This window comes from Crocodylus siamensis, chromosome 3 (genome assembly GCF_052110815.1).
Source record: "Crocodylus siamensis isolate JL-2025a chromosome 3, ASM5211081v1, whole genome shotgun sequence".
In the NCBI taxonomy this organism is placed as follows: domain Eukaryota; kingdom Metazoa; phylum Chordata; order Crocodylia; family Crocodylidae; genus Crocodylus; species Crocodylus siamensis.
Genome location: NC_143397.1, coordinates 189,391,638 through 189,406,986, shown reverse-complemented (window position 1 = coordinate 189,406,986; position 15,349 = coordinate 189,391,638). Strand labels below are relative to the sequence as shown.

General features: G+C 45.8%; 1 protein-coding gene across 1 annotated transcript in view; it reads right to left on the bottom strand.

Moving 5' to 3' along the window:
- Positions 1-15,349, bottom strand: part of LOC149869243 (lipoxygenase homology domain-containing protein 1-like) — a 270,001-nt gene that overhangs the window by 54,965 nt on the left and 199,687 nt on the right. The window contains exon 43 of the mRNA XM_090037326.1: positions 13,945-14,096. Coding sequence (XP_089893452.1) covers positions 13,945-14,096 — 152 coding nt within the window. The remainder of the gene's footprint in view (positions 1-13,944; positions 14,097-15,349) is intronic.

Below are 15,349 nucleotides of genomic sequence, written 5' to 3'. Positions count from 1 at the left end.
CAGCTTCAGCTAGGCAAAAATATAATTTCCCACTCATTTAACCAATGTAACCAGTGAAATGTTAGCCAGAAAGATAATTACTTAAATAAATATAAACCAGCTTCACTTTCTGCAGTTTAATTAAATTGATTTTAATTATTTTATCATGCTGTTATGATAGAAATGTATTACTGGTAGCTCATTTAATTCCTTTGTGTTGTGCAAAAAACTGTTCCTTGGTCTTCTTTCTAAAAGATATGAGCAAACCTTGCTGCATCCTTCAAACCAATCTTTTTTTCCCTCTCACCTACCTTCCCCTTCACATTCCAGTCTTTTCTCGGCAGAAGGAGATGAGTCCACTTCTTTATTTCCTTCCAGAGTTTATTTCTCCTTCCTCATCTCTCCTTCCCAAGTCTGCTATTTCTGATATAATTTGGTCTCTGAAGAAAACTACTTCTCGTCCTTTTCATCGTCTGTTGATTTGCCCCGTTACTCTGGCCTTGCTCCTCACTTTACAGACATTATTATTAATCTCTTCTTCTGTTGTACCATGAGAACTTTGCTACTGCCCACTCCCTAGTAAATCCTTTGCTTGACCATAGCCCTTTGGACCTTAAAATAAATACATAAGGAAGTAACTTCCCTGATTTCTCCAGTCACCTGCGGTGGGGATGTTACTAATTGAAAGCTTATTCTAAACTTTTACAACCTTTGGATAAATAGAAATTCATCCAACAATCATTTGCATACACAGATCTATCCTAGTTAGCATGGACAGAACCCAATGTCACAAAAAACAGTGGAGGGGAGTTGACATAAATCCAAGATGTCTAAAAGGATGTCCTTTAGTTACAGCAGGGGATGGCAATCTATGGTCCATGGAACCCATGGATCTAGCCTATAGAGCAGAATGTCAGTAGGATTTGGCAGTGTGGGGGAGGAGGAGGTAGTTGCCCATGCTGTGTTACACTGTACTGCACTGTGGTCTGGTGACCTGGCCCATGCTGTACCATGACTGGGTAGCAGAAGGAAGTGATGGCAGCTAGGTCCTAACACCAGCCCACCTTAAATCCACGCTGAGTCATTCCATCTCACCACTGGATCATTTACTGATCCCTGAGTTAGAGCATCAACTCCCCTCTGCCCACTTAAGCTCCTTAGTCCCCAAATAAGTGACTTTACTGTCTTTACTAAGTCACTTTCCAATCTTTACTATACTGCTTCACATACCTCACTCACTTGACTGTTTTAATCTACTACAGCATGAAGTCAGTTTCCTCTAGGTTTTTAATAATCTTCATTTTTTCTAACAAATTTTCCTCCCCTCTGCCTTGGAATTCTTCTTGAACCACAACAGCCTGTGAAGCTGTTATAGCTTCGCTGTGAAAAGGTACAACACTTCAACCTCCACAACTGGCTTATATCCAGCCACTCTTGATCCTGCTACTACCTGCTGTCAAAGTCTTATTTTTCAGTTATGAGTCTATTCTAACATATATGCTGCCCTTCCCAACAAAGGCCAAAGGACAAAACAATTTTAAGGGGCATCAGGTCTGCTTGGTGACCTTGGACAAGTCATTTCACCAGTTCTTCTATTTTTTTCCCCAACTCTAAAATAAAGGTTATAATACATATTTTTCAACAATTGTGATGACACATCCTTGTTTAATATCTCTTGACCAAACTAAACTGTCTTATTTTCTCTTCCTTTAGCAAACTATTTCAGATAGTGTATTCCCTTGGATAAGAGGCTCTCAAAAACCCAGTTCAGTCTCCTCAGTACCATTCTCTTTATTTCAGACTTTCCATTTCTCTCAAGTGCTCTCAAATTTCCCCCTGAACTTTCCTTTTCTTCCTATAATTCCTGTCTGCAAATATATTTATTATTTCCTATAATATTATCTGTTCTGTAGGTACTGCTCCCTTGATTCTACCTCATCCCTGCTATTTGTAACAAAACTCATCTTGGTCATCAGGAAGGACCTCAAAACTGAAAACAAAATCCACTGTAGTTTGAGCAAAGGGGAAAGGTCCCTGCTGGAATGAGAACTATTAGTACATTTTTCATTATACTGTCATTAGTTAAAAACAAGAAAAAAAATGTGGGAACAGGTAATAGACTCCAATATGCTTCCCGTTCCAGCTAAGAGCCCCAAACACTAGGCTACAGTCAGGCTCCTTCTCATGTGCATACTCTCTTGAACTCCAGATCACTTGCATTTTTGGCTGCACATTGACCCAGCTTCTTCAACAGAATGGGTGGAAAAGGTTCCCACTTACCATACTGTATGCCCTGTTGGTCAGAGCATTCTCCTGGGAAGAGGGAGATGTGAGCTGAACTTGTACAGACTGAGGTATGACTTATATACAAGTCTCACACTTCCTAGAAGTGTCACCGGGCTATTATGGAAAAGGTGAACACCACGACCACCCTGACAGCATCTACCTTTAGAAGAGTGATTAGATACTCAAGATACTACGTAATGCCTAATGTGCAGCTCCACATCTGGCACCTAAGCTCCATAGGGAAGAAAACAATACACAGTCCTATGCTTAAGGTGCTAGCTCTGGACTCCTATGGGCTCTTCTGAAATTCTCTTTGGAAGTGCCCAACTTCCAATGGTGTCTGTGTAGAAAGCTGAGGCAATTTGTAGCATTACAAAAATAATCTGTGAGAGTATGCATATGTGTACAACCCCCTCGATGGAGTGCTACAAAGTGACCTGAGATGCTCTCCAACCAGTGAAGCAGCTGTGGCAGCAGAGCCAGCCTTAGGGGTGAGCAACATGGGTAGTCTCCCAGGGCGCCACAGTCAGGAGGAAACCACACACACACACACACACACACACACACACACACACACACACACACGTGTGTGTGTGAGAAACCTGCACTCACAGAAGCATTCTTCCCTGCCCCACCTTGGCTGATCCCTGCCCCAGGCAGGAAGAACAATGCCAAGCCAAACCACCTGCTGCCTCCAGCCACTGCTCCTGAGCAGAGAGTGTCATCCAGAAGTTAATTGCAGCTTTGTGGGCTGGGAATTGGAAGATTACCCCCATAAAGCTACATGTAGCACCACATGCAAAGTAGACAATTACAAACCACAGCACTACTGAATTTTCTCTTTGGAAGAGGAACATCTTTGGAGAGGATCTGCCATTTTTGTGACCCTGAAAATGGCATGAATATTTGAATGTTGACTAATTCTAGTGCTATAAGGGTGTTTGTAGTGCTACAAATGTAATGTGTGTCCATATCCTGAACTGGTCTTTGGAAACATATAACAGCTGCCTTAGGGGTAGGCGATGTGGGTAGCAAAACGTAATACAGAACAGCCTTACTACCTCATTGATTCTCCATCTTAAACATCAGAACTAAAAAAATCCTCTTTGTTTACCCCCTTTCCTATACCTCATTCTCTCCTCCATCCCCCATTATTTAATAGTCTAAACTGTATTATTAAAGAGCTTTGTAAAAAAGCTTATATTAAAGATCAGAATGAAAGCCGAATCCTAGAAGTTTGATAGCAAAAAGACAGATTGTTCCAGAGACAAATGGAGGAAGTAGCGAGGGGTATAATGGTATCTGCAATGTGGGCTGGAAAAAAGATCTGAAATTAAAATGTCAAACTGGGTGATGAAAGTAATGTAAAGTCAGTAGTATTGTTTTTCTTAGTAAGAAGTCAGAGAAAGAGATCAGAGGTTAGGAGGATGTTAGAAACATAGAATCACAGAAAGTTAGGGTTGGAAGGGACCTCAGGAGGTGATCTAGTCCAGCCCCTGTTGCAGGAAGAGTATTCATAACTTCACCTAAAACAGGTATTATATTTAAAATGCCTTATTTTGTGCTGTTTGACAGTAATACAGTTCATATGCAGCACAGTGCCTAGGCTAAGTAGCTTGCCCTATAGCAGTGCCACTTCTCTTCTACTCCTTAGCAGTCTTGGAAATATACACTGCCAAATTAAGTGGATCAGCTGTTCCAGGATGTGTTAACACAGTCAATCCACTTCATTGGATGAAACACATGTTGCCCATTGCCTTACCCATCGAGACTGAAGGACAATGGGCAACCTGTTCATACATGGTTTAAAGGGCTTAGTCCTGGGTACCCAGGGAATGTCCATGCAAGATTGACCCCCCTAAGCCCTAAGAGGGCCTGTCCAATGCTCTCTACTTAGGGTCTCACCCTTTTGATCTCTGAAGCATATCTCTATAACTGGAGAAAGTCAAAGTTTCTCCACTTATGGAGATGTGCCCTGAAGATCCTGTGGGTGCATCTCTGTAAGCAGGGAAACCCACACAGATGTTCCCAAGGTTTCAGGAGCCTGATCCTGTCTGGGAATTTTTGGGGTGTTCAAAAATGGCCCCTTAAAGCTGCTGGAGCATCTGCATGGGGTGGCTCCAGAGCACAAGCAGCTCTGAACTGCCAGCATCTCACACCATAAAGTAAACACAGGTGTGGTGCTATACAGCAGTACAAATTGATACTACTTTGTCACAGCCATGAATTTGGGGCATTTGTGGTGCAGCAAGGGGTATGTATATCTGTTTGCTTGGTCTTTGTGCCACCATGAAAGATTTTAGGGTGGCACAAAAGCAACAAAAAATGACATCTGCTTCCACCTTTACAGAATTCAGAACTTTATTGTTTTGCTTTTCTCCCTTTCAAAAAAAGACTTTGACCTAAAGGGTGGGGGTCAACCTTTTCAGCAGGCGTGACACAAATTAACTCCTCCTCTTACCCCTTATCTGCTGCTCTGCTTTCTGTTTCATACTGTGCTCTCTGCCCGATTTCCTACTCTACTTCCTTTACATTTCTGTGCTCCCTGTCTGATTTCCTGCTTTGCCTTCTGCTTTCTGCTGTACCTTCTGCTGTGCTGCCCATCCCCTCCGTGATTTGGCATATGCCACACACACAGAGGCTGTCTGCACTAGGGCTGTGTGAAGCTCCAGTCCCTGATTCAATTCGGTGGAGGTTCGGCATGATCTGATGGCCAAATCTCCAAATCCAAATAAAATCAGAGGACCCTTTAATCTCTCCGAATCGAATCAAAACCCTCCAAAATGATCTGGAGAGATTTGGAAAGATTAGGAGATTTGGACATAGACACAGCTTTAAATATTTTTTCTACATACCTCTAGGTAGCAGGTGGCTCGTGAATGCTGTGATACTGGGGCACATGGACTGTCCCACAGAAGTGCAAGGGGCATCCCAGAATGCTTGGCAGCAGACCTGGAAGTAGACCAGAAGCACTTCTGGTCCACTTCTGGGTCCACCGGGGAGTGCACTGGGGTGGCCCCCTGAACCCTCCAGCTCAGCGACTGGTGTCTCCTGGGTCTGGGGGTGGGGAACAACACATGCTCCCTGGCAGACCTGGAAGTGGACCGGAAGTACTTCCGGGGGTGGACTGGAAGTTCGCCACCAAGCACGTGGGCCATCCCCCGACCTGTGCTCCTGTGGGATGCTCTATCCACCCCAGCATCACAATATTCATGAGCTGTGCTGGTACCTTGAGGTATGTAGAAAAAACATTTAAAGCTGTGTCTATATCTGAATCGCTGATTCTCCAAATCAGCATCAAATCTTCAGATCTGGATTCAGCCAAATCGAATCAGGGACAGTGATCTGAATCAATGAATCAAATCACTGTCCCTGATTTGGGCCGAATCCATATCTGCATTGAATAGGGCCTACTTCGCACATCCCTAGTCTGTACCATTTGGGACCACGGTTGCCAAGTGTCCATAAATGTACAGGTGCTCCATAAATAACCAGGATAAAAATGCCGGTCTATAAATTCAGCATGAAAACTGTGCCATCGATAAATCACAAAGCAAAAACAGCTCCACAAAATCATCAGTGTAAAAGCACAGAGCTGACTGAAGCTCTGTGGTTGGAAAACATGCTGGTCTCACTGTTGAAGTGTCCATGGAGCACAGTAGCACTACTTGGTGTCCAAGCCAGAGCATAGCACCTTAAAAGTAACTCTTCCAAGGGCTTTAGGCTCCTTTCCCAATGGCCCCACACACCCATGTGCTGGTGCTGCTCTTGTTGCTGCCACCAATCTGCCACAGATGAGCCTACGAACTGCACTTCATCATCAGCCTCCTAGGTACAGAAACTCATGGACACAGTATAGACATTGGAATTCTGACACACTACAACCTGATAGACATCTGACTCCCCAGGTACCTCTCCACTTTTACCTGCTACATCCCCCTTCCCTCCCCCCTACCCCAGCCTGTAGAGCTGAGAGCCTGTCCCACATCCCCTGATGCCTCCATTTCCATTTTCACTGATTGGTTTTCTTGTCTGCATTACATGCCAGCCTCTGGCTTCTTTACTATTCCTTTCATCCAGGAACAGCACACACACCAACTGCAGGTGCTTCCTCAGCCTGATGAAAGGTTTTTCAACCTGAAAGCTGGCATCCCAGGCAGCTAAGCTGAGCTCATCTGGAACCTCACAACTCCACTGCAACCAGCAAGCCTCAGACCTGTCAAAGATGTGATGGATCTGGGCTTTCCCCAGCCAGGACTGTGCATCCATGTGGTAGCTGGAGATTATGGCACCTCCTACTTGCCTTTCACCAGGGGGATCCTGACATTTCCTGGGGGCTGCTGCACCACCGGCAGTCCCACCAAGCCTCCCGACCCTGGTAGGGTGCAGTTTTAGTGGTTATGCCTAGGACTTGGGGCCTCCTTCTTCCCCACAGCCCCTGTCCATACCTCCAAGTTTGTCCAGGCACAGGAGCTCAGCAGGGACATGTTCTTCCCCTACTGGCTGATGATGCAGTGAGTGCTGCCTCCAGCTCTGAAAGTGGGGCATTAAATGGTTTGGAAACTGGAACCAAAAGAAAATAGGTGTGGACAGAGTGAGGAGGGTGGCACTCACTCTGTCTACACCTGGACCTTGAGGTACCCCAGCAGTGGGAAGTTCACCTTAAGAAACACCAGCTGCTCCACCAAACCAGGATCCAAGGAGGTGTGGTGGGGTGTCACTACATCACCAGCAATGCTGGAACACTCGCTTGGAACACTGGTTGGTGGACAGGACAGGTGTTCCTGGGCAACCATGGCTAGATCCACGGTGACCACCACTGCCTCTATTTGTACCTGTAAGATTTCTGTCCAGGCTCATCATTGCGGCTTCTACCCAGGTCTAGGTTTGGCACTGTGGGGACTGTGGCTTGTAGGTTCCTTCCAGTGACAGCCAGGTTGGGGGGTGACTGTTGTGTGAGTGGTGCCTTCTGATGGTATCTCTCAGGGAACAAGCAAGGGTGTTACAGGAGGTGGTGGTAAGGCTCTGAAGCATCCTCACCCATGAGGAGTTCATCAATTTGATGTTGGAGATCTCCAGGACTGTGGAGGAAGAACTGCCAGGGGCAGTGCTAGAAAAGAGAGAGGACATGGACTCCCAGGTGGCTGGAAACTTGGAGCTTGTGACCTCGGGCAGCAAGCAGAAATCTTCACCTCTACCTGCAGAAGTTTGGCCGGAGAACAGATATGCAGCCCTGACAACAGGCAGAGAGGAGCATGAAGGCGTCTGGAGCTCAGGTGATGCTCTCTTTTTCTGGTCAAGAGAAAGGGCCTGGGGAGGAACAGGTGCATCCTGTGAAGAAGTTCTTCCTAATGTCCTGTCTAAATCTGCTCTCTCTAGCTTATGGCCAATGATACATCCAGGAAAGATCCTGAGCAGATCAAAAGTGATCTGGGTGCAAGCATGAAGGTGTCTGGAACTCAGGTCATGCTCTCTTTTTCTGGTCAAGAGAAAGGGCCTGGGCAGGAATAGGTGCATCCTGCAAATCAATACCTGGCTGCACAGCAAGGCCAGGCAAGGGAGAAGAGGAGGAAGAGTTGTACTTCATGTAAAAGAGTCATGTGTTTGCTCAGAGCTCCAGTATGAAACTGGAGATAGGCCTATTGAAAGTTTCTATGTTAAGGTTAGAGGGGAGAACAACAAGGGTGATGTGGTAGGTGTCTGCTATAAATCACCAGACCAGGAGGAAGTGGTGCATGAGGACTTCTTCAAACAGCTTCTTCAAACAGTCACAAGCCTTGGTTCTCATGGGGAACTTCAATCACCCCAGCATCTGCAGGAAGAGCAATAGAGCAGTGCTCAGGCAATCCAGGAATTTTTTTGGAGAGTGCTGGGGACAACTTCCTGCTGCAAGTGCTGGAATGTCTAATTAGGAGCCATGCTCTTCTTGACATGCTGCTCACAAAGAGGGAAGAATTGGTGGGGAATGTAGTAGTGGGTGGTGACTTGGGTAGCAGTGACCACAAGATAATTGAGTGCAGGATCCTGAGGAAAGGAGGGATGGAGAGCAGGACAGTAAGGACCCTGTACTTCAGAAAAGCAGACTTTGACTCAGTCATGGAACTCATGGGCAGGTTCCCCTGGGAAGCCAGTCTCAGTGAGAGAACAGGACAGCTGGCTATAAGGCTTTAAAGAAGCTTTACTGAGAGTGCAGGAACAAACCAACTGGATGTGGAAGAAGACCAGCAAACATGGCAGAAGACCAGCTTGGCTTAGCAGGGAACTATTCAGTAAACTAAAACACAAAAAGGAAGCTTATCAGAAATGGAAACTTGGACAAGTAAATAGGGAGGAGTATAAGAGCATTGCTCAGGCATTCAGGGATGATGTCAGGAAGGCCAAAGAACAATTGGAGTTGCAGCTAGCAAAGGTCCTGAAGGGTAACAAGGGTTTCTACAGGTATGTTGGTAGCGAGAGGCGGATCAGGGAAAGTGTGGGTCCCTTACTGAATGAGGGAGATAGCTTTGTGACAGAGGATGTGAAAAAGGCTGAAGTGCTCAATGCCTTTTTTGCTTCAGTCTCAACAGGCAAGGTCAGCTCCCAGACTACTGCACTGGGCAGCACATTCTGGGGAGAAGGTGAGCAGTCAACAGTGGCAAAAGAACAGGTTAAGGACTTCTTAGAAAAGCTGGACATACACAAGTCCAGAGTTGTCATGGGTCTCAGCAGATGTCTACAGGACTCCAACCTTCCCTACACCCCGGTCATGCACCACCCAGTGAGACAGGCCTCAGGATCTTTTCAACTGGCCCCTTTGGATGTCTTTCCCGGTTCCCTTGTCCTGCTCTACAAGCTGGCACCCACGCGTTTCACGGCGGAAGTTGTTGGCTGTCTCTGCATTCTCATGCGGTCTCCCGTCTCCGAGTGGTATCCCTAATTCCCTGGGCCTCGTATAGAGTGCCAAGCTGCCCTGCTCTAGACCCGGACCAAAATCAAATCTGACTGTGAAAGGAAAGCATGAGCTGACTGCTCACCCTAGAGAAGCCCTGCACCGTGGGAGCCCTGATGTAACAAAACCCAAAAGAAACGCCGAAGAAAAAAGGAATGCTACAAGTGAGAGACAAAAGGAAAACCAAAGCAAAGAGGGGCACCCATGGGGGGACGCCCCGTGCCCCCTTCGCCCCTAGGCTGACGCATCCCCTGGGCTGGGGTCCACACCTTCACCCTGGCTGGGGTCTATCTGATCCCCTCTGGAATCCATCTCTTCCCTAAACTGTGGCACCTGCTGCTCCCCTGCCAGCTCGCCTGTTCCGCATCGGACTCTCCCAGTGCGGGGATTTGCCCCAACGCCTACGGCCATTGCCACTGCTGGCTTTGCTACCAGCTCTTTTGATCTTCACCGGTCTTCCCTGGCATGGATATCCTCCACGGCTCCCACTGCTGCCATTGCTGCCAGTCTCCCTGCCAGCTCCTTTGATCTTTGCCGGTCTTCCCTGGCACAAAGATCCTCTGCGGCTCCTTCTGCTGCCACCACAGCTGTTGCACGCGGCAACTGGGTGCGCCCCACAGCGGTTCCCCATTGCTCCTATGCTCCGCGTCCCCTCGCTCGCGCCTACTGGGCCGGTTTTTATCTTTGCCAGGTGACATCTCTTCCTGACATCACCCAGCTCCAGCTGAAGATAAGCATGGCTGATAAACCATGTGAGCAGTTTTTCCTGGTGCACCTCCTCGCTACCCTGGACTCCTGCAACAGGTAGGTTTCTTCAATTTTACCTCCCCCTGGGGTCTGTCTCTGGCTGAGGCTTTCCCTTTGGTCAGCCCTGCATCTCTGGGACATTGCCAAGAAGGCTAACAGCATACTGGGCTGCATCAGTAGGAGTGTTGCTAGCAGGTCAAGTAAAGTGATTATTCCCTTCTCTTCAGCACTGGTGAGGCCACATCTGGAGTACTGTGTTCAGTTTTGGGCTTCCCCACTACAGGAAGGATGTAGACAAATTGCAGAGGATCCAGAAGAAGGTGATAAAAATGTTGAGGGGGATGAGGGACTTGACTTTGAGGAAAGACTGAGGGAACTGGGCTTATTTAGTCTATAGAAGAGGAGACTGAGAGGAGACTTAACAGCAGCCTTCAACTGCCTAAAGTGGGGTTCAAAAGAGAATGGAGCTAGACTGCTCTCAGTGGCAGCAGATGACAAAACAAGGAGCAATGGTCTCAAGCTTCAGCAAGGGAAGTTTAGGTTAGATATTAGGAATAATTTTCTCACCTGGAGAGTAGTAAAACACTGGAACACATTTCCCAGAGAGGTGGTAGAAACTCTAACCTTGGAGGTTTTAAGACCTGGCTAGACAAATTTTGGTTACAATTGTCTAGTTGTGGATGGTCCTGCCTCGAGCAGAAGTTTGGACTAGATGACCTCCTGAGGTCCCTTCCAACCTTAATTTTCTATAATTCTATGGTGAGCAGCAACAGCTGCTCCATTCTTCCCACTCACTGGAGTGGAATGTGGAGTGGTGGGAAAAGACTTCCCATGATTTCCATACCCCTAGGCCCTGCAGTCTGGAGAACAGGTCTCCTCCATTCTGATCCTGGTTTTCCAGGAGGGGAATAGAGGGAATATCAAGGCAAAGCCCCTAGCCACGTCTCAGACCTGTAAGTCCCTTGTTTGGGGAAGAAGTAGGCAGCAGCAGGCAGCTGCTCCACTATCCTTCCAGACTAGATGGGAAGAGGTGTGGAGTAGCATACAGGCATTCATTCTTGTGAGAGAAACTGTCTAACAGAGGAAAACTTTCAGGTGTCAACCCAGAAGATCTTTCCTTCAGAAGAAACTGGATGAACGTTTGTATGCTCTTTCTACCAGGAGATTGGCAATTCTCCTAGTAGAAGAATAATACCTGTACGTGGCCAAAACTCTCTGCTAAGTGCAGTAAGGCTTCTGCTGACTACTAGATCTGGTTAGCATGGGTGGATCTAGGATTTTAAAAAGGTAAGTGCCAATGTTGTGGGGCACAATCAGAGCATATGTTTTTCTCCAACTGAAATGAAACTATAAGGTTTACTAAGATGCTAGGGGCCTAGCGCTATATTATTCTAAGTCCAAGAAAATAGATTACTTAGGGTTTTTGTTAACATCCAAGAAAATATATATACAACTGAGTTGGGTGGGGGAGGGAAGAGTGGTAGATGACAGCCAGCTCCAGAGTGGAGCAGATACCCAGTGCTGGGGAATACAGCTGTAACCCCTCCATCCTGGTCATGAATAGGACTGCTCCATACCTTTCCTCACATGGGCCCTCCAGACACTTCACTATGACCCAAAAGTGCCCTTCACTGTTCTTTATGCATTGCCCATGCCATCCCAAATGCCCCATTACCTGTCCCCTGTTATCCTACATGACCCCATATTCAGTGCCACCCCTTCATGCTTCAAACCCATCACACCCCACCATCACCCTCATGCTTCACTAAGTCCTGCTGTACCTGCTCACTGTCTCTATAAATCAACTCCAACCTGTACAGACACATCACAATCACACCCTAGCCACCTGACCTTTGCCATCCCTCTCTCACCCCATTAAGATCTCCCCTGCTCTTCTGAGCACCCAAAACATACACATTGCTGGCCTCCACTGCCCTCCAACCTCAACATAAAGAAACAGACTGTTTGGATCACAGGCAGACTCATTTTTGCTGCTTGCAGTGCCCCTACCCAGGGTGACCAACCCTTCTCATTCACCCATACCTGGTTGCACTGCTACTTCAGCCTCCCACAACCCCCATCATTTCCTGGAATGACTAACTCAGGAAAAAGTTAGTATAGTAACGTGTCTTTGCTTCACCTTTGAAATTCCCTCCTGACTTCTACTGAATATCTTAGCATATCTTCAGCCCTTTGCAACCCCTCCTTGTCTCTGACGTTTTGTGGGTTCAAACCCCCAAGGAAGAAAGCTCCCCAGTACAGGTCTCCAGGTAGCAGCAGACCTTTACTAGACATGCTGGGGGGTGAGCAGAGAAACTTTACCACGAGTAGATAATAGAGAGGATAATTGTAGGGCTAGCTTTATTAGTGGAAGATCAAGGGTTGTTAATACTACCAGAATGAAGAGATTAGCAGGGGTCAAGTAGATAATAATGAAACAACAAGTTGATTGATGCCGCACCCCCCCCCCCAGCTTTACCTGAATAGAAATGTGGCTTTCCCAACTAGGTAGTACAGCAGAAATCAAAGGGGCCTGACTTCATCCTCTAGCCCCACACGGTAGGGCTGTGCAAAGCTTCAGGTGCTGATTCAATTCAGAGGAGATTCAGCCTGATTCAGTGGCAGAATCTCTGACTCTGAATGAAATTGGGAGACCAATAAAAAGGTCCAAATCAATTTGAAGGCTCCGAATCGATTCCAAAAAGATTCAGATAAAGATTCAGAGATTTGGGCAGTCCACACTCTCCACCACAGGGATCTGGACTCAGGCTCTGTGCTGGTAAGTAGGGAGTGGGGCTGAAGGAAGGGGAAAGGGACCATGGGGGGACCCCCACCAGGCCGCATCCCCTGCCTACTCCCCAGCCCCTCTAAGCACCTCCCCACCCGCTCACCTAGCCCCATCAATGACTGCCCTGCCCAGCCCCAGTGCCCTGGCTCTTGAAAAAAAAAAAGCCCCGCACTCACCAGCCATTGGGGCTTCTGCAGTTTCATGGCAGAGCCCCCACATGCAGCGCAGGGCAGTGGAGGGCAATGGGGATTGCCCCTCTGCCTTTCAGCAGACAGTGGAGTGCAGGGCTTTTTTTATTTTTTATTTTATTTTTTAAGTGCAAAGATGCTGAGGTCAGGTGATGCAGCCATTGATGGGGCTGGGAGAGCAGGCAGGGAACGGGACCTGTTTGATTTGGCTGATTTAGCAAGGGCCAAATCGATTTGGGACAGTGATTCAAATCACTGAATCGAATCACTGTCCCCTGAATTGGCCAAATCTGAAACAAATACTAGCCACTTCTCACTGGCCTACCACATGGATCCACCCATGCCTGCTAGCAGCCAGATACAGGTACATGAAGATACATGCACATGATTAAACTGACTGCTGTGATCCACTCAGTAGTTAGTGACCTCTCAGAATGCACTTTGCACTCTGGTGACATAGCTGCTGTAGTAGAGCCATGGTTTGCTTCAAGAAGCTGATGGGTGTTCAGCAGCCATGATGGCCTGATGAGGGGATCTATTGTCTGCCACCAGAAATTCTGGCAGTGGAGGCAACCCTAGTGTAGACAGAGTCATAATCTAGATAAGTCTTAAAACCAACACATTTTGAAGTATCAGTGTCAGGATACTTCAGTTTCAGGTTCACAGAAAACTGAAAATTAAAACATTTTTATGCAACTCTAGAGCTAGCTGTATTAGGTTTTTTTCTAATGGTTAATCATACTCTGTGATGTTCCATTGCTTTTAAATTGCTTAGTAGTATTGACATTGCTTCACATTGATCTAAAATATCTGTTCGTAGCAACTGACTTGCAGTTTCCAGAGATTCAACACAGTATTATCATTCAAGTTTTTTACTGTGCTTTTGTATTACAGAACAGACTATGAAAAGCTTCGATGTTCACCACACAGTAAGTTTTTTCCTCAAACGTGTACTGAACTATCAAAAAGAAAACAGGGTATAGAAGTCAAACAACAAAAAGAAATACATAATAAAAATCCATACTAACCTGACCTCTTTCAAAACTTGCTTGTGACCTTGAATGCCTGAGTCTTCTTTTACAAGAATCTCCATTCTCTCCAAATATTGTGATAAGGATATCTGCATCAGTGCCTGATGCAGGTAATGTTCCTGTATGAATGCTGACTGAATAAAGAACTTCTGCCATGAAAAATCAATGAATGAAAACATTACCAAATTAATCTATTTACCAATCTAATTACAAAACATTACTAGTCAATCTATCATGAGTAAACGACTAATTTAAAGGACTAAGAGATAAATTAATATTCATTGATGTACTTTCAAGTTCCTATATTTTCATCCTAACCTGGTATAGTTTTCTAACTACTGATCAATGACATGTTGCAGTGCTATAAATGTTAATGTAGATGTCCTTTATAAAGGAATACCAAAAAGGATAGAGAAAAAATCTATCGCGGTATTAGGCATCCTTCTTTGTTTTAGGTACATTGTATACCATATCTACAAAATAATCTCACACACTGAATATTTTGAATAAAATCTCCAAACAATAATGCTGTTTTCTTCCAATTTGAGGCTAAAAGGTGGGTAAATTGTGTATTGGGGTATATTTTAGCATTTAGTTCTTTGCAGGCTTAATGGAACCCTATGTATTAGACCAGGTAGCCGTGTTAATGTGCCTGACTGCATCTGGTATTCAAACTAGCTCATTCAAGGCTTTTGCTGATATCTCTGCATGGAACTGCAGTGTAGCATGCAGAAATATCCCTATTTATAGAAAGACTTATGCAACACCCATTGAACAGAGTTGAAAAAGTATCATTAAAATAAATGAGTTGTGGATTGGGCCCTTAGCCCTCTTCCTAATAGTTATGGACCTTAACTCCAGTTACAACTTACTCACTACAGCAAAAGTTTATACAGATGAAATACAAGATTAACAGTGTTAAAATCCCACTGTTTATTCCAGATCAGCTGCATTTGGATTTGGACTGTCACTAAGATAATTACTGCTAGGGCTGTGCAAAATTTCACCAGGTGTTTCGTTTCAACACTGTTTTTACTCATTTTGAACTCAAAACAGAGAAATCAAAATGAAACAAAAGGCTTTGAAACAGTATCAAATTGAAATGAGGGCAGTCAAAATATTTTGGAAAAAGTTCTGAAATGTTTTGAGTTTCAAAGCTGAGCTTGCTTGCAGGGAAACAGAAACTAAGGAGAGGGAGGGGGAAGAGGGGAGAAGGATTGCTCTGATATTGACATGTGTAGCTGGATAGTGACTGTGTTCCTTCCTTAGGCCCTTCCAATCCAAGTGCTCTGGGGAAGGGATGAAAAAAACAGCATACAAAGCAGCATTGTTTGAACTAAGCTTTCTGCCCTGGGGTCAGTTATTGAGCTACGTCTTCTAGCAGCTGAGCAGCATCAGAGAA